Source organism: Grammomys surdaster, unplaced genomic scaffold, assembly GCF_004785775.1.
Source record: "Grammomys surdaster isolate TR1022 unplaced genomic scaffold, NIH_TR_1.0 99, whole genome shotgun sequence".
Classification (NCBI taxonomy): domain Eukaryota; kingdom Metazoa; phylum Chordata; class Mammalia; order Rodentia; family Muridae; genus Grammomys; species Grammomys surdaster.
Window position 1 is genome coordinate 6879413 of NW_021604578.1, and position 18792 is coordinate 6898204.

At 43.1% G+C, this 18792-nt stretch overlaps 1 protein-coding gene and 1 long non-coding RNA gene across 3 annotated transcripts in view; one reads left to right on the top strand and one right to left on the bottom strand.

Annotated features, from left to right (window-relative positions):
• Positions 1–538: 538 nt before the first annotated feature.
• The window catches only part of Ankrd55 (ankyrin repeat domain 55), an 87199-nt gene continuing 68945 nt past the window's right edge, over positions 539–18792 (bottom strand). Inside the window, exons 9-11 of the mRNA XM_028784159.1 lie at positions 13893–14557; positions 3066–3158; positions 539–830 (exon numbers count right to left, since the gene is read on the bottom strand). Of these exons, the coding sequence (XP_028639992.1) occupies positions 709–830; positions 3066–3158; positions 13893–14557 (880 nt within the window). The 3' untranslated portion in view covers positions 539–708. The remainder of the gene's footprint in view (positions 831–3065; positions 3159–13892; positions 14558–18792) is intronic.
• The window catches only part of LOC114635685, a 28648-nt gene continuing 19895 nt past the window's right edge, over positions 10040–18792 (top strand). The window contains exon 1 of one of the 2 annotated variants that reach the window (XR_003713512.1): positions 10040–10150. This is a non-coding gene — a long non-coding RNA (uncharacterized LOC114635685). The remainder of the gene's footprint in view (positions 10151–18792) is intronic. The other variant, XR_003713510.1, reaches the window with a different exon arrangement.

An 18792-nucleotide genomic window follows, 5' to 3' on the forward strand; every position in this document is an offset into this window, starting at 1 on the left:
AGTACACCCTGCCAGCTCCCATGACCCTTCTTATTACTGGGGCCATCAGATGTTCTGAAAACAACAGAAGGTGGAGATAATTAAATAACAAAGAAGAGACGTAAACACTGCCAAGCGATTTGGGTTTTAGCCAGGAGCTGACAATATCAGAAAATATTATGCAGATGCTTGAGCATTTCAAAGTCATACACTGTGACTGACATAGGAATTTAGGACTGTATTTTAATTACGCTTTATCAGAGCAAGATAGAAAGGAAATAAATTCAAAAAACAAGTCTTAAGATTTGCTTTTCTTCATTTTTTTTTATTCAGCAAAGCATACATTAAAAAAAAAATACATAAAATCACCAAATAAGAAAAAAAAAGAACCAGACCAAAGAGCAAACATAGCACAACATAAATGAAACATACCTAAATCCTCCTCCAGGAGTGTATTTTGTTTCTGAATTACAGTGTGTAGGGGATCACAGAAACTCATAGACTTGGTGATGTTTGCACGTCTGAAGATTCTAAGTGAGTATTTAGGAAGTGTATTTATTTGAATTTAATTGTATTTAATTGAATAAGGAACCTTGAATTAGAAAACTGTGAATGGCTTGTAGAACGTAGCTTACTAAATTAAGACTTTGCTCATATAAACTAGAGTAATCTCACCCTTGGAAAGTTGAAAAATATATATCTTCTATATTTCCAGAGAGCGACCTGCAGTTAGTTTTCATCTTGGGTGGGGCTGGGGGGCCGCTCGCTCTCTTCAGCTGGTGGGTTATGTCCCCTCTGGCTTGGAATCGCTGGAAGCACCCGGTTCATTCTCAGGGGTTCTCCAGATAGAACTGGATTGGAGAAGGGGGAGGGGAGAGAATGGGAGACATTTTGAGATTTGCTTCTCCCAGAGGCTCCTATGGGATGGTTCAGGAGAACTCTGTGATTTCTCAAGGAGCGGAAGCACATTCTAAGAAGCTTGTGTTGGTGGGAGCTGGACTAAGGAGAAAAGCTGTGTGTTCATATCTAATCGTCAACATGTCAACGTCAGGGATTTGAAAAATGCACAAATACAAGATTGCAAGCTTTGATTCAACCTGCTCTGGCTGTGTGAGCCAGCCAGAGCAGTTCTCTGGGGTGGAGCAGCTGTGGATGATCAAGTTAGCACATGGCTCTGAACAAGCCCAGAGACGTTTGCTTTCATGCAAACCTCCAAAGGCTCTCAGGTTTCTTTTGGGAAGAGCTCGTCTTGCTCTATTTCTTCTCCACTCAGCCGAATCGATTAGGTATCTTTGTCTTGTCTCCTGGAATTTAACTGTGTAAACCTCTCTGGCTTCTCCAGGCCACATTCAAGTCCAAGTCAATTTAAGGAGAACACTGGCTTGAATTTCCCCCAATGAGAAAAATCATCACTACTCAGAACCCTCACTGTGTACAAGTCAGTAAGGCAGGGGGTCAGTCTGCCCAGGGGGGAATCCTGGCTTCCCATTTCTAACTCCTTCTCTGGACAAATGGCTCCAGCCCTGAGTTTACCATACTATGAAAAATGACCCAGCACGTCCCCATAGCTCACTGGTTTGATGTATAGAATTCTTGAACTCTTGGTTGGCCCCATTCAAAGTCTAGCCTGGGGTAGAAAGGGCATCTTGCCTAGTGACTCCATGTAAACAAGCACGCCAAGCGTCTTAGGTGTGTAAGTATGTCGTCTCCTTTAATCCCTTGACGGTCTCATCGTGCTGATGTTATTTGTGCAGCCACACAGGGGAAAGGGTTAGGAGCTTGTCTGAAATTGATAGGCCAGTTCCAGAATGATCTAACTCGTAGCTGAATGCAGAGGCTGTGTGTGCGTGTACGTGTGCATGTGTGTGTGCATGTGTGTGTGCATGTGTGTGTGCATCTGTGTATGCGTGCGCATGTGTGTGTGTGTACTAAACAGGGTAGAATTGTGTACAAAGAAACTAAATTGTCATCTAGTAAATGTTGCTTGTTTCATGAGGCAGCTGATTTTCTATCCTTTAGATTTTTTTTTTCCGTTTGTTAGACAGTATCTATACAGCCCAGGCTGTACTTAAACTAGCTATGTAGCATAGGTTGGCCTCACATCTCTGTCTGCTTGCTTCAGCCTTTTGACTACAAGCATAAGGCACCATGCATAGCCTCTGACTTTGCTCCTGGTTGTTCTATATGCTACCTAAGTGATGCTGGAAAAGTCCTTTCTGAACTTCGTTTTCCTGCCTGTGTAGTGGAAATAGTGATAAAACCTACCTCCTAATATGGATGTAAGGATATATGAACTCATAATTTCTAGGCATCTGGGGCCCCTGAAATAAACATAGCAGGTGATATTTGGGCTCATTCAGTTTGAAGGTTTCTGGTCTAAGAGAGCATGTTTTATGTTATGTGAGTTTTACATAAAATATTGTGGCATAAATAAATAAAGCTAACTAAAGAGAGCAGAAGAACCATGGATGCTGGATAGGCAGATAATTCTACATTTTGGGAGGCTGAGGCAGGAGAATTGAGAATTTAAGGTCAAATTGGACTGGCAGGACAGTGAGACCATGTCTCAAACAAAATAGAACTAAACCAAACCAAACAAATCAAATACTTCCTTTTGGCTTAGGAATGTTTGGGCTGGATCTACACAGTAAGGGAATCAATCATCTTTAGAGTCCTGCCCCTACCCCATCCCCTTTTTGAGACTTGTTTCATGTAGCACAGGCAGCCCTCAAATCCCATCACTAGACATCCAAGACTGGACGTGAACTTCTCATCCTCCTGAGTGCTGGACACATCCAGCTTAAAGTACATTCTTTTTTTTATTGGATATTTTATCTTAAATTTAAAGTACATTAAATAATACACAGCCAAATAAACTCCTGCTATTGTGTTTGTACTTAAAACAAAATTCCCTGAAAGGGGGAGATTATTTTCCATTTATTTATTTACCAACTTCAAGGTCCCTTTAGGGATTTTCTGTGCACAAGTATTGGCACCTGATAATCTTTGGAAAAATAAAAAGAAAGTGAACCACCTGAGACGTGATACAGCTTTGGGGAGAGCTGCGGAGGGGCTCCAGTACTTACATTTTTGGTCCGGCAGAGGCGCAAGGCTGTTCCGAGTAAAGGGGAGATCCCTGATTTTAGGTCTGTTTGGGGAGAGGTGCTGAAGTGCTTGTCCTGGGAACAAAAACATACCTATTAATCATCAAGACTTCACCAAAAGCAAATTATAAAGTCCTGTAGGCGAGGGAGTCGTAAAGTTGTTGAAGATCCCCTTAAAGTAACAGACATGATGACAGTCATAATAACCACACTATGTCATACGCCACTCATGGTTTAAGTGAAAAGACACCAGAAGGTGTAAAAAAAAAAAAAAAAAGACATGTTTTATTGAATTTGCACACCCATGGGAAATGTCCCCAAGGGGGAAGGTTTTTGTTTGTTTGCTTTGTTTTGCCTTTGTTTTTTAATTTTAGCTGTATGTGTGTGCGTGTGTGTGTGGTATACGCATGCACCCATGTGTGAGTGTGCACTTAGCCTTTTGAGCGCTAGTGTTTTAGGCATGAGCTTGGTTTCTAGCTTTGCCCCAGTTGTGTTACGCGCTACCTAAGTCATCTTTCTATCCCGTAGATCCTGAGGCTAGCACTCAGGCTAGAAGACTAGATAACAAAGCACACTTACCCACTGAGTCATCAGCACCCTTACCCATTGAGCAGTCAGCACCTTTACCCACTGAGCAGTCAGCACCCTTACCCAACTGAGCTGTCTGGCCATATCCGGAAGTCATTTTTCAATTGAACTAATTTAAATAAAATATCATAAACAAGCACAGTTAGTCACGTCTGAGGGCTAAATTTCTAAACTTTGAAGATGGTAAAACCCAGTCACATGGATTCCGGCTGTCATCTCTTATCTTGACATCTCTGCTGAGTGTGAGTGTAGGCTGGGCTGTCTTTTTCCTGGGAGAGAGTTTCTCAATCCCCGCTGCCCAGACCAGGAGATGAGCTGTGGTGAAGTTATCAATGTCTTGGCCACACCCCAACTGGATTAAACCATAATTTTTGCAGACGGAGCATCAGATTTTCACCAGCTCACAAGTGATTTAAATGTGTAGTCAGGATTAAAAATGGCTGACCTACAAAGGCTCGGAGAGATACACATGGGAAATAACTTATCTTTTTTTTTTTTTGAGACAGAGTCTCTTATGTTGTCGCCCTGGCTGCCCTGGAACTCACTATGTAGGTCAGGCTGACCTCACAGAGATCCACTTGCTCCTGCCTCCCAGATGCTAGGATTAAAGGCATATGCCACGATACCTGGCCAAGAAATGGCTTCTCTAATGGTGAGCTTTAGTGCGCTGGAATATGTGTGCATGTGGACCTACTCTTCAGAGAAGATGGTTACATTGTTGGGGCTTTTTGAAATTTTACAGATACCCTGGTGCTTTGTCTGTGGCCATTGAGTAGCAATATTTCTACCACAGAAATAAACAATCACTGATTTTTGAAGGCTGGTTGTTAAAAATTCAGCACATCACTAATCACAAGAGATGGATTTATCAGATATCTGAAAACAGAAGGAAATACAAGTTATTCTGAAAGGGGTGGAGAGGCTGGAGAGATGACTTAGCCATTACAAGTATCCACATAACTGCTCACAACTCTTTATAACTCTAGGTCCAACCTCTCTGGGCATTGGACACATGGGATACACTTACTGGCAGGCAAACACTCAAACACAGAAAAATAAGGTAGGTGCTGCAGAGATGGCTCAGCAGTTAAGGGCACTGGCTACTCTTCCAGAAGACCCAGGTTCAATTCCCAGCACCCACATGGTGTGGTTCACAGCTGGCCGTAACTCCAGTTCCAGGGGCATTGATACTCTCTTCTTCTGTCCTTCTTGGACATCAGGCACACATAGACACAGGGATACATGAAAGCAAAACACCCAAACACAGAAAACATAAAAGTTAAAATCTATGTACATTAAAAAGTTACTTAGGCCCATTTTAAACATTAATAGAACAGACTGGTGAACAAGAATTCCATCTTTGACATCAGACAGGAGACGACTTAGAGCCTCGATCTATAGAGATTTATCATGTTCTGGCTAGGTGAGTGATCACGCTCAAAGTGACGTAACTACTCTGAGCCCCAATTTCCTATGTGTAAAACGGTGAAGATTATTATATCTGTCCTTTCCAGTTGTCCTGTAGACTGAATTAGAGAATACAAGGTCAGCTTTCAGCTTTCAGGATAAAGTATGCAACTTAGTCAACCTTAGCACAAGACAGCAACAACATAACCAACCTACTATGAACACACACACACAAATAATCTTATCGTTTGCCAAGCGGTCTGGTAAGGAACCTGACTACAGCAAAGTTCAGGCTTTCTATTTGGACAAAGCATTTCTTAGAATAAGGGGGAGGGGTAGAGGGCAGGGGGCGGAGGGGAATGAGCCAGGACTGACTACCTAAGTGACTCCAAGGGAACACTCACTATGCATGGCAGTCACCTAAGCAATGCCCTATGGCAACGATTGAGCGAAGGTTTGCTTCTGTGGTTGATATTTTGCCCTTGTATTTCACCCTTTTAACCTTGAAAGTAAAATAACCTCAGCATCCACTACTTAGAGAGGAAACATTCTTATATAGAATTATATTAAACCCCAAATGGGGTCACACTTGAGAAGTTCATTACTAGGTAGTACTAATTGTGGATGCTGTTTATTAGGTGCTCACTATTGTCAGGGACTGGGCGAGCTGTGGTAGGTATGACCTCCTCACAGATCTCCTCACATCTTGATAACTTTTGGACCCTGTGGTTTAGAGGAATTCTAAACATATTTAAGGTCTCTGTCTGGTAAAGAACAGGGACTAGGCTTCAGGCTAGCTGTACCTGACCTGAAAACTCACATTCGATCTCCATAGGCATTGAAGAAACATTGTTTGGATGGGAGAGTAGATAGAGATCTGGAAGGCCTTGTGCTGGCCTCCTGCTCTGTTCTGAGGGACAGGATGGAGCTGTGCATGGCCCAAGGCTCTTATTAGTGTCTCAGGCACCTTCAGGAAACACACTCCTTGTGAGATAATAAAATATTGAAGCCAGCAATTACCTGTTTAGAACTCACGTATTTCAGACCTAGTCTGTGCTTACAGGGGCTAACAGTTTACACAGGCTCCTGATGTCCCTCAGGAAGTGCTGTGACATTCTATGTAAGGTCATCTCAGTGGAAAGAGGGCTTGCATTATTTCCTTTGTGTGTCTGATCACGTTTTGGAGGACATTTTAGCACTATGGAAAAATTGTTCTTGAGTCCTACAGGCGTCGCCTCTATGTTTGCCCCTTCCAGTGCAGCAGCTCCAAGACCTTGGGCAGGTGAGCTAACCTCATACAGTCTCGATCTATAAAGTGGGAAATGGGAATAAAAATTGCCCTTCCAGTGTAACTGACGAGAAGTGCTCAATAAGGAGGAGCCACTATTTAAAGGTGTTTCTGTGACCTTCAAACAGAAGACATGTTTTGACCTGGCCCTTTTTGATTTTTTTTTTTTTTTGAGTAAGGGTCTTCTATTTAGCCCAGGCTGGCCTCCAACTCAGCCTTTGGGGGTTGTGTCACTGTGTCCAGCTTGAGTTGGCTCTTAAAATATTTTAGGAATCTGCCACTCATAGTAGTTAGAAGCCAAAATAACACAGGCAAAGACATCACACAGTGGAAAGGTAGCAGGTTTTCAAGGACCTGAGAGCTAGGCAAGGCACTGCAGGGGATTTGAGATGGAAGGTCTACTGCTCCTGGTGAGACACAGGCTAGCTCACTCCGTGAGGGCTATGCTTACCCAAATTAGGAATTTGGCTTTTGTTCTGGAAAGCTGATAATGTGTTTAAACCCAGGGGTCAATGATTCTAACCTACCTAACCTGAAGAGTGCATTGTTGCTGGAATTATCTAGAATATTCTGGAGAAAAAAAAGTTGTCTCTTAAGGGAAACAAGCAAGCGAGCTGCTTTAAAAATTTTCTTCTTTTCACTTTTGTGTGTGTGTGTGTGTGTGTGTGTGACTGCTTGTAAATAACCAGGATAGCAGAAAACCCCACAGCCCGTTCTGTTCCATTTTCTCTGCACGCTGTTGGCAACGCTTTAAGCTGAGGCAATCCAAATTCCAACTCATTAGGCTAAGTGCTCATCATCATCGTTCATGCCGCCCCCTGACAGGTCTCAATAAACACTGAGCAGTCATCCATCGGTGCAGCTGAACGCTGGGGTTGCTGAGCAAGCAGGGCAGCAGCTGCCCGGAACCCGGCTGCACCACTAGCTCCTATTAGTGTTGTTGAACCCAAGCAGGAGAGAAGGGATATCCAAAGAGAAAAGAAGCCATTCAGTGAAAGCTACCAGTACAGAGCTATGCAATTCCTAGCTTCACCACATCAAGTTTTGCCATACAAACCTCGAAGTTTCATGAAATTGCAACCTGCCTAAAATAGCAACTTCAGCCACTTTAGCGAACTCTTTTGATTTTTAAGCAAAATGTATCTCTGTGTGTATGTATGTATGTATGTATGTATGCATGTGTGTTTTTATATGTGTATGTATACTTGGGCCGGAGCATGTGTGTGGAGTTCAGGGGACAGGCTGTGGGAGTGGATTCTCTCCTTCTGTCTTGTGAGTTTCAGGGACTGGACTCAAGTCACCAGTCTTGGAGGCAAGCTCTTGTACCTTCTGAGCCAGCTCACTGGCCCATTCCATTTTGAGTTTAAGGCAAAAGACTCAGGAGTTCTAAGAACAATATATCCAGTGGTATTAAAATATCCACAAAAGTAAAGTTCAGAAGCTAGGGAAATCTGTTACTTTGGGGACCACATAATTGATAAAGAAAATTTGTAGAGAATTGGTAAGCACACCCACAAATTTAGTATCAGTACTTAAGAGCATATCCCTGTGTAAGAGTGCTGGGTTCAAGTTCTAAATACATCGCCAATGGCCTGGAATATCTTTGAGCAAACTATTTAATGTTTTTCTAGGCAATGTGAATTATGGTCAGAGAGGTCCTTATGAGACAGACATGTCACAACCCCTATGTTTTGATGGTCTCCTGACACTGTAATACAGAACACACATTTCTTGCATTGTTAATCAGAGCTCCTCTGATACAGCTCTCCAGGTCTTTCAAACAGAAGGAACTTCATATACGTTTGTTAAGCTCATGATAGAAAAGCTGGGAAACCAAACACAAGCCCTAGATTGAGGATTCTGTTCTAGCCATGGCTGAAGGAGTAACAGGAGGAGATGATGCTACCACAACCCAGAAACCGAGCAAGAGCCCCAGCGCTGAACCATGACTATGGAGGGAGTTGAAGGAGGCAGAGTTGCCATGGAGACCCACTGAGTTCTCTTTCTCTCCTCCTCATCTTCTCTCAGTGCTGCCTACTGGGTGAGGCTACCTTGAAGTCAGCAGGCAAGGTGCCTAAAAACACAGCCCTTGGAAACGGAGAAGAACAGGAGGAAGACTTGCACCGGACACACTGCTCCGACCCTTTCCTTTCTTCTCTTCTTTGTGGAGGGTTAGTGGATACTGAGGCAGCTTCTCTCTTAGCCCAGGCCAACCTCTGGCATGCTATGTAGACAAAGATGATCTTGAACTCTCCATCCTCATGCCTCCTCCTAAGTGTTGGGATTATAGGCATAAACTATCAGACCTAGTTTCCTTCCTTCCTTCCTTCCTTCCTTCCTTCCTTCCTTCCTTCCTTCCTTCCTTCTTTCCTTCCTCCCTCACTTCCTTTCCTTTCTTCCCTCACTCCCTTTCTTTTCCTTCTTCCTTCCCTTTCTCCTTCCCTTCTTCTCTCCTTCCATCACTTCCTTCCTCCCTCCCTTCCTCCCTTCCTCCCCCTCCCTCCTTTCCTCTCCCTTCCCAGGACTCACCATGTGATCTATGCTATATTACTATGAAGCCTCAGCTTCCTGAGTAGCTGTGACTATACTCCAGGCATGCCACCACACCTGGCTTAAACTTCGTTATTTTTAAAATAATTGTCATCAGCAGCCTGTCTTTACATTGTAGTGCTAAGCACAGGGACTGGAGAAGGGCAGATATGGTGCCATTCCTATATTCCCAACATTTGGGAGGCTAAGGCAGGGGAATTGCTGTGAATTTAAGGCCTGAACTGCAGAACGAGACCTTGCCTTACAAAAACAAAAAGCGAATGAATACCCCCCCAAACCATGAAGCGATGTGCATTGACGGGGCTTTTATCAGACATGTCACATCAAGACGTGACAGAAACTAGGGAGGTGAGATGGGATTCAAGGGAGTGGGTGCTTGGAGCTACCTGTGACTCTAGAGACGTATCTCTACTTTAACCCTTTCCCTTTCCTCTTTCCAGGCCTGTCCATAAAGTTAAATCCCACCCCAAAAGTTATGCTGGGGCTGGGGACAGAGGGCTTGCTTACATCCCAGAGGCCCCCAAATTCAGCTGCTTAGTCATCCAGGTGCATAATCAGCTTCCCTTAAGGCTCATTCTGGGGCTTATATTTGTGCTTTTGTGACTCCATTTTCTTAAATGGTTCCTTGATATACTAGCACTAGTAAGTATTGATATAGGTACTGTTCATTTCTTCTGAATCCCTTGGTGACTTTCATGCCTCCTTTTCACTGTTCTGCTGCCCAAGGACTTCACTCATTACTTCTCTGGGGACTAAGCAAATCCCAAAGCAATTGCATTAAATGTTCTGTTATTGAAATGATGTAGACATCTTTGGATGGTATGGCAGGAAGAGTCTACCAGTTTCCTACCCAATTTCTACTCCTTCTTCTCCCTTAGAAGCAGGAATCTAAGTTGGAGGGCAGAACACGGTACCCAGTTTTAAATACCACAGTTCTCATCCTCTTTGTAGATAGGTGGTATGAGCGTGTGATCCAAGTCCTGGCCAGTGAGATGCAAGCAGAAGTGTAGGCCGTATGGCAGAGGACTTCTAAGAGGGAGGAGACTGGGATGGGAGGCACCCTCCCACCCCCTTCCCTCCTCTTGCTCCATTGGCTTAGACTGTGAAGTGATCCAGAGAGAGGAAGCTAGAGACCTGGCTGAAGGACATGCAGCTGGAAGGAACCTGTGTCTCTGGTGATCTCCTATTCACCGAAAGTCTGGGAAATGCCTACTTCAGACTTGCTGCATGTGAGGTAAGGCTGGGAGCTTGGTCAATGAGAGGAGGCGAGGCCTTAGAATTCTATGTATGTATCTACGAAGCCCAAACTTCATCTTTTAAGAACTCAAGAGCCCCTCAAAATAACAAGACTGAAGCCTCGAATACTCTGGAAGAACTGTATCCTCCTTGATCATCACCAGTGAATACAGCTGGCCTCTGCTGAGTTACACTAGCCCTGTCTCTTGTATTTTGTTTCCTATTAAGCCTGCATGATTCCACCCACCCCCAGTCCTTTTTTTGATTTGTTTAGAGTCTGGCTGAAGATGGCCTTAAATTTGCTATGTAGCTGAGGCTAGTACTAAACTCCTGATCCTCCTGCTTTGACCCTGCCCCCTCCGGTGGTAATAACATGTGTCATTACCCCAACTATTTATTTGCTTCTAATTGGCCTTAAAAAGCATCAGTTTTGCATTGGGGCATGGTGGCTCGTATATAAAATTCTAGGACTTGAGAGGCTGAGGCAGGAGGATTGCCATGAGTTCAAGGAATACACAGTCTAAATAGGAAATCCCAGGGATACAGGAAAAGACTGGGACTCAAAAACAAATGAAAACAAAACCCACCAATCTTGGTGGTTACACAGCTGAGTGATGTGTGTTAGCCTCCCCTAGCATGGCTTAGATAACATCTTGGTTATGATGACTAACATTTGCTTAGAGCATTTCTCACAGGCTTGAGGTGATTTTATTGAATTTACCAACTATTCACTTGGGTTGGGCCAAGTGTCTGGTGAGGGACCCTGTGAAGTAAGACCATGCTTACAATGCCATTCTGAACTCATCTCTGAAGAGTTGTGAGGTTGGATGATGTGGACACTAGTCATCTCACCTCTTATCACCTCCCCAAACCCCTAGATCACCAGCATCAATATCCCATAATACTCTCAAACCCTGGCCAGGGGGAGGTGGTCTGAGATTTGGGTCCCTGGCTCCTTGCTTGGTCCTGTTGCCAACCAACCTATTTTCTTTTTCTTTTTTTTTTTTTGTAAACACGGATTCCAGCAATTTGGTAAAGATCAAAGTGTCATTTTGACAGCAATTAAGGTAGCCCTTTCCCTATTTTTGAGTCAGGGTGTAACTGTTTTGGCTTTTTGTTCAAGGTAGCTGAGTCCAAACCTCACTTAAAAAGATGGGAAAAGAACAAGACTTCCAAGTTTTTAAAGGGAAGAATTATTAGCTTGGCCAGGCCAGAGCTAACGCCAAAAGGAAGGCTTGATTGAAACCTCAGCAGTCACCAAATTGTCAAAGATTGTAGAACTATGTGTTCCCTCTCTACTCTTTGGCAGAAACAGTATAAAAACATCATCCATGCCACAGGCCAAAAATGTCAGTGCTCTATGGGGTAAGCAAAGTCTTGAGGTTTATCTCAGATATCAACAAATAGCCTTCATGTGCACATCCATAATTATCCTATATTGAAAGATATACACATATATTTATGTACATGAGAAGAAGCCACATTCTTCTTTAAAAGCTTCATGCATCAATTATGTCAATGACAAAGGAGTACCCAACATGCTGTGTATAAAATAGGATGGTTGCGGGTGGAGGGGTGTCTTAGGATTTTGTTGCCATGACAATGGCAACTCTTATAAAGGAAAACATTTAGTTGGGCCTGGTTTCCAGTTTCACAGGCTTTAGTCCATCGTTGTCATGGCAAGAATGCAAGCAGACATGGTGCAAGCGAAGGGGCTGAGACTTCTACATATGGATCCAAAGGCAGCAGGAAGAGAGAATAACACTGGGCATCTGAAACCTCAAAGCCCAACCCCAGTGACACACTTCCTCCAACAAGGCCACATCTCCTAATAGTGCTGTGACCAAACTTTCAAACACATGAGCCTATGGGGACCATTCCTACTCAAACAACCACAGGGAGTGGCTCAGTTGGTAAGGTATCTTTCAAATATAAGGATCTGTGTTTTCTCTGAACCCATGCAAAATTGCTGGATGTGCTGTTGTAATCTTGTGACACCAGCACTACAGAGGTAGAGTCAGGAGAATCCCCAGTGTTCATGGCAGCTGGTCTAACTTCATTGGTTAACCCCAGGTCAATGAGAGACCCTGTTTCAAACAGGTGGATGGTGTTCCTGAGCATGGCATTCAAAACTGTCCCTTGACCTCCAAGGTGTCTGCATACATATGCACAAACATGAGTTAAAAAATAATAAGAAAAGAGGCATATCCAAACAGAAACTTGTCCCTCCATACTTAAAAAAAAGAATTTAGTTTTCCCTTTTTCAAACTTAGACAGAAATATGGGTTAAATAAATATATACTTTTCTCCCTATAACCCTACTATAAAAAGTACCTGAAGTATATTGATAAAGAGGAAGTAATAATTCTGCATAATACTGAGAACAGTGCCACCCACGAGTATACTGGTTTCTCAGGGCTAATCAGTCATGGTCATGTGAAAATGTTGGCTTCAATTTCTCAAGAGAAACTAGAATCTTTATATTTTTATGTAAGATGTTAAGTTTTAAATATTGGCAATTGATTAATACAAAACAAACAACAACAGCAACAACAAAACCCAAGGCACTGTGCAAATGAGCAGAATTGGGAAGTTGTTGTATAGCCTCAGAATCCCTTATATATTTTTTTTAAGTAAAAATAAGAGCTGGGCAAGGTGGCATAAGCTTATAATCCAGCACTTGAAGGGTGACCGCAGGAGAGGAGTCAAGGTTATCTTCCGCTATATAGTAAGTTCTATGCTAACCCTCTCAAAAAGTAAATGGCAAAATAAATTCCGTACTATATGTATTATGTATAATGAGGGGAATATTAATGTATATGAATAATACTTGTATGTATATAAAATGTGAGGTTTTTTTACATTAATTTTTTGAGAAAGAGCCTCACTATTTCGACCAGGCTGGCCAAGACCTCACTATGTAGATCAGGCTGGCCTTGATCCAGAGATCCACCCACCTCTGGCTTCTGAGTGCTGGGATTGATGTTGTGAGCAACAAACTCTGCCAAAACCCAAGTTTTTTAGTATAATTATTACAAGGGTATATATACATAGTTTGTGTTTATTTGCAAAAATTATTATTTACTTGAGTTTGAGAGCAAACTCGCATAGAAAAGCTGAGACTCCTGGAAACTGTCAGCAGAAGGGAGATGGGGCGGATGAGAGAGAGATTTCATGCTTACAAATACAGATGAGTACACAATTATATAAAATGTATCTGGAAGCATAAGCAAAAACTGAATGGCCCTGGCAGCTGTGGATGAGGTAAAGACGGAAAGGCCACACAAGCCTTTGGTGTGTGGGGAGACACAGACCATAAAAGTGCAAATATGTTGCTTTTCCACATAGGTACAAACAAGGCCATTTATCTCTACAAAGGGTTGGTGTGGTAGATCTTGAGTGGGGTCTAAATGACGACTTAAAACACACGACTAACTAACTAACTAACCATACAAGCAAGTTAATGTCTTGGGAATAAGCGTGTCACACAACTCCAGAGAGGAATGCCTTTTAGAGGAAACGGCAATACTCTTTTACCTCAGCACACTCAGGGTGGAAAAGCTGAAAGTTTTCACTTCCCAGAAGTTAACAAAATTAACTAGGACAAAATTAAAAGTGTCCGTGGTTCCCATTTTATTGCGCTTGCCTGCAGGCACTCACCTGGCAGTTACTAGCTTAACTCTACATGAGAGACTCCATGTGTGAGGGGGACCCTAAGGAGAGAGAATGAAGGCCATTACCTGGTGAGGGATTATGTAGATGAGGAAGATGTGGTGGCCCAGAGAGCTCCTGGTGACCAGGCTGGCCAGCGAACAGCCGATCTAGTAACTTATCAGAAGAAGACACGGTCCAAGCCTTGCAGGAGAACACCTGCCTAGTGTCACCTTTCCAGGGGTTATCTAGCGACGCCTGGCAGCCAGTCCTATTATTTAATAAATCCTGTTCACTTCGACTTTTCTGAGACCGTTGGGCTGTATGCTGAGGACCAGAGCTCAGGCCAGCATGGGAGGTGGCTCCATGGGAGGCTGTCAGGAAGTTACTGCCCAGGGTGATGGGTGGGAGACTCTGTGTTCTGATTGGTGGGAGCCCCTTCCGGGCTAGGGATTTCTTTTCTGGCAAGAGATACTTTGAATTCTCTGAGGTCCTCTTCTTAAAGACAACCATGTCCACCTGGTCACCAGGTTGATCTTGGCAGTTGGTATCCACGACGCTGTCAAAGGTGGCGATGATGTCATTGACTTCCGAGGTGTCCTCCTCCTTAGGTCTGGCCCTGCTCTGGTCCTTCTGATGGGCTTCCTTCTCCTCTTTCTTGTTTTTGCCGAAGATTTGGTTGAGCACACTGAATCGTCCTTCCTTCTTTTGGGGTTGACTGTTCTGGGGAGGAAGAGGCCTAGCAGGCTCTGCTCTAGAGAAACAGGAAAGAACAAGGACGCCATGTGAGGACAGGATACGGGGGGAAGAACAAGATCCTGATACCCCCAACCCCATCCATCTGCTTGACCAGCTCATCTGGGCTCATGCACAGATGCCCATCGTCTCCAAGTCAAGGTTTTGCACGTTCTCCCATCGTCTATTAAAACCTTGCAGTGGACTCCGCCCCTCTCTCTTCCCTCTCCACTCCTCCTCTCTCTTCTCTCTGAAATGGGGGCTCCACATAATATAGCCTCAAACTCGTAACCTTTTTGCTTCAGGCAAAAAGTACAGTGCTCATGGGCATGTATTACCCACATCTCTCAGGGGCTGGGTTCACACCCCCCCTTGTTTCTTTTTTGACTGCATTATACTTGTATATAATGTAACACTATAATGCATGGAAGGAACTTCAGTCGTTTCACCCCAACTCAACCCTCACCCCCTCCTCTGCTTCCCTCCCTCCTCTCCTCCTGCCTCCTCTGCCTCCCTCCCCCCTCAGTTCTCCTCTCCCTACATGTGGAGGCTAGAGATTGATGTTGTACATTGTCCTCCATGTCTGTCAACTTAACCAATTTATTTAATTCTTAACACTTATTTATAATCGTGTGTGTGTGTGTGTGTGTGTGTGTGAGAACAAGAGTTCTCTGAGAGAAGCTGCACTCCCCCCACCCTGCCTTTGGGGGTTTGCAATGTTACAAGTCCAGAGCCAAATTATCTCAGGACATTTTTAACTCTTTTAGTAGCCACTGGTTGTTGCTCTCCTCTGTTGGTGACCACTACATCAATCAACCGAAAGGCTGAGAATGTCAGAAAGTACCCAAGGCCCTTAACAGAAACTCGCCTGCGCTCCTCTAACCTGCCTACCCAATGATTCTGTCAATGTGTTCACGCGAGGTGCCTTGATTTGCCAGTTACTTTGTTCTGTTTCTATGACAACTTCATCTTGGGACATAGACTTTAAGGCGAGCTAAATCTCTGTTTCCAGAGCTAAATCTCTGTTTCTAGACCATGGCCACTTATAGGTAGCTCCAGAACAACACATCTCTGATCCCTTCAGAGGTGACAGTTGTGTTTTTATGTTGACATCTGTGTATGGATGGTGCATGCAAGTGTGGGTGCTAGCATGCCAGGGCATGTCTGCGGAGGTCAGAGGACAACTTTGACTTTTGTGTGGCCTTCAAGGATAGAACTGTAGAGCAAGCTTGCATGGCAAGCCCCTTTACCTGCTGAACCATGTCTCTGGCCCAACTTTAGTTAATTAATTAATTAATTAATTAATTAATCAGTTCATTAGAGACAGGGCCTCTCACTAAATCTGAAGCTTGCATATTCAGCTAGACAGACAACTCTTGTCTCCATTTCCTCAGTGCTGGGATTACCGCTGTGAGCTACTATGCCTGGCTTTTTACATGGTTGCTGGGGGAATCAAACTCACGTCTCATATTTGTTGTTGACTGAACCATCTCCTCAGCCTCTAGAAGCTATATTTTTTTAGTTAACTCTTGGCAATCTGTTTTCAACTGTCAATTGATTAAGCTGAAAATAGCTTGACGTGACAGTCAACAGTGGCACATGCGTTAGAGATGAAACGTAAGTGTAATATCCAAAATTAACCTGTAAGCTCCATTTGCTCAAGGACCAGGTAACCTCCTGGAATGCTGGGAGTTGTAGTTCTTGGTATATGACAAAAGTCTCCTGCGGTAGACTAGGTTTCTCTTCATAAACCCCTGTGAGACTTGCTTGTTTCACGGCCACTCAGCTGGAAGTTCCAGGGAGTGGTCCCAACCAAAGTCCATCTTTTGGTCGGTATTTAATATTTAATAAAGCTTGCTTCAAATTTGGCCCAAAATGGTGGAATTGGAATTGGTTTTTCTCTGGCAAATCTCAGGATTAACATAAGGTGTGAGTTCAAGTCTCACAGGGCAGAAAGAGGTGGGGAGCAGCAGGTAAGACTGTGGTTTTCTAATTCTTCTGAGTGAGAGTTCCCAGGATTCCAGCAGCACTGGCATAACACACCTTAGAGTCTTGCCTGTTTTATGCCATTTGTTTTTCACATCTAAAAAAACCCTAACTATGGTTCTGAAAAATACTCTGCTAAAGGAAGCAGGCAGGGAAGACCTGGAGTCTGTGCTCCAGGGGAAGAGGAAGTTGTGTGTGCCAGAGGTTGGGCGTGGCAGATGTGAGCAACGCTCCACTCACAGCAAACTCAAACGTGAAAGGCTAACAGCAGCTGTGTGGCAGCTGGCTCACGCTGAGTTTCCCTGAGGCGTTGCTCTGGTTTAGTCCTTTGGAAAGTCTGGGCTATTCTCTTTGGAGGCCACAGTCAAGCCAATGCTTTCTGCAATAGAGATCAACCATGAAACTGGACCCACGAGCCGGGGTCCATGAACAGCTGCCAAGAGAGAGACTACAATATTACTCTTTGGAGGGAGATGCTGTAGTCTGTTTGAAAAACACCAGCACTAAATTTGGATGCAGACAATGGATATTTTCTCACTATGAATGTATACACACACACACACACACTCACAGCCATTTCTATTTTTACATTGGTAATACATTTTTTAATCTTTCTTTCACCCTGGAAGTCACATGGTCAAATGCATGACTGCCCAGAGTGGAGACTCCCCAAGTTACTCAGCTAGCCACGTAGCAGAACACATGAACGATGAAACGACACATGGAATTCTAGAAACACTTAGTGGGTATGGCTAAGACACAAGGCTTTCCAGAGTATGCGTCTAACTAGTGGTATCAGTCATACAAGGAGCTGAGGAAAGGAAAAAGCTGACTAAAGTTTTTATCTATTGTCTTCATTTATTTTTCATAGTAGTGGACCAATGCAGTGATATTTTGCTGCTTCTGTGTTTATGAATGAAACACTTTTTAGTGCGCTTAAACGTACATTCTACTTGGTTTGAAACAAAAGGATTGAGAAAGTTTCTTGACTTTTTACTTATTTTTATTTTAATCTTATGTTTTCATTTGTATATTTTATTCATTATTAATTTATTTTGCTCTTTTGAGCATGTCACTGGTTGAACATTTCGTTGAGGCAGCTGTGTCTGTCAGCTTCATCAATCTCATTCTGCAATGAGCGTAGCACCTAACGACTGACACGCTCTGTGTGTAGGAATAGGGCTTAAACTGAATTTTGTTCTTGGACAGTAACCCAGTAGGTCTGATGACATTATCTTGCCTTGAGGTTTGATCTCTGCCATGCTGTCCCCCCAACCCCTGCCACACTGTAGGATTCAGAATTCTGATGTTGAAAGCTTGTACAGATTGGATGAAGGAAAGTCCAGAGGGACACAAAACCTGTAGATTGAATAGTAATTTGTCCTAGAGTTCCAAGAGGAGGGATATTTTTGGTGGTATTAATTTATTTGTGTTGTGCTTTGGCCAGATGAAATTTTTGTACCACAGTACAAGCTTCAATCAAAGTTGGTTTAATTGCCAGAATGCAATTAATATGCCAAGACCATAAAACAGGGCTGCTCTTACTATTTTTTTTTTTTGTTTTGGAAAATAGTAACATTAAATGAAATTCAAAGTTATTTATTTATTCATTCATTTACTGATGATGTCGTCTTACATAGACAGCTCAATGTGGCCTCAAACTCATGATTCTCCTGCTTTAGATTCCAGAATCCCAGGATTACAGCTACAATATTGTTTTAATTAAAATGTGGTCTTTGTTCTAACATGTAGCAATCACAAATATCATTACTTAAATAACAAAACAAATACTTTATAAAAAATTTTTCAGTTAAATATTTTGACACCATAAATGGGGACAGGAATAACTCAGACTCTAAAAGATCTTTGGCATCCTCAGAAAGTTTTGAGAGCGTAAAATAATCTTGGAAAAAAAGTGATTTAAGGCAAAAGCAGGCAGAATGGGAGAGGAAGGGGAGGTAAGTTCTTTGATTCATAGCTGATGAATACAAGCTGGTTGTTACTATCATCGCATTCCGAAACACAATGGAGACCATTTCACTCTATCATAGATGATGACAAGCATACATAATTAATTGGATGATTAATAATGCTATTTATGTAATTCTCATACTATTAAATTACTGCAGCCAGCTAGAAGGCTCAGTAGATTAAAAATGTCACCAAGCCTGATGATATGAGTTTCAGCTTTGGAACTCGCATACTGAAAGCTATTCTCTGATCTTCTGATCTTTCTCTCTCTCTCTCTCTCTCTCTCTCTCTCTCTCT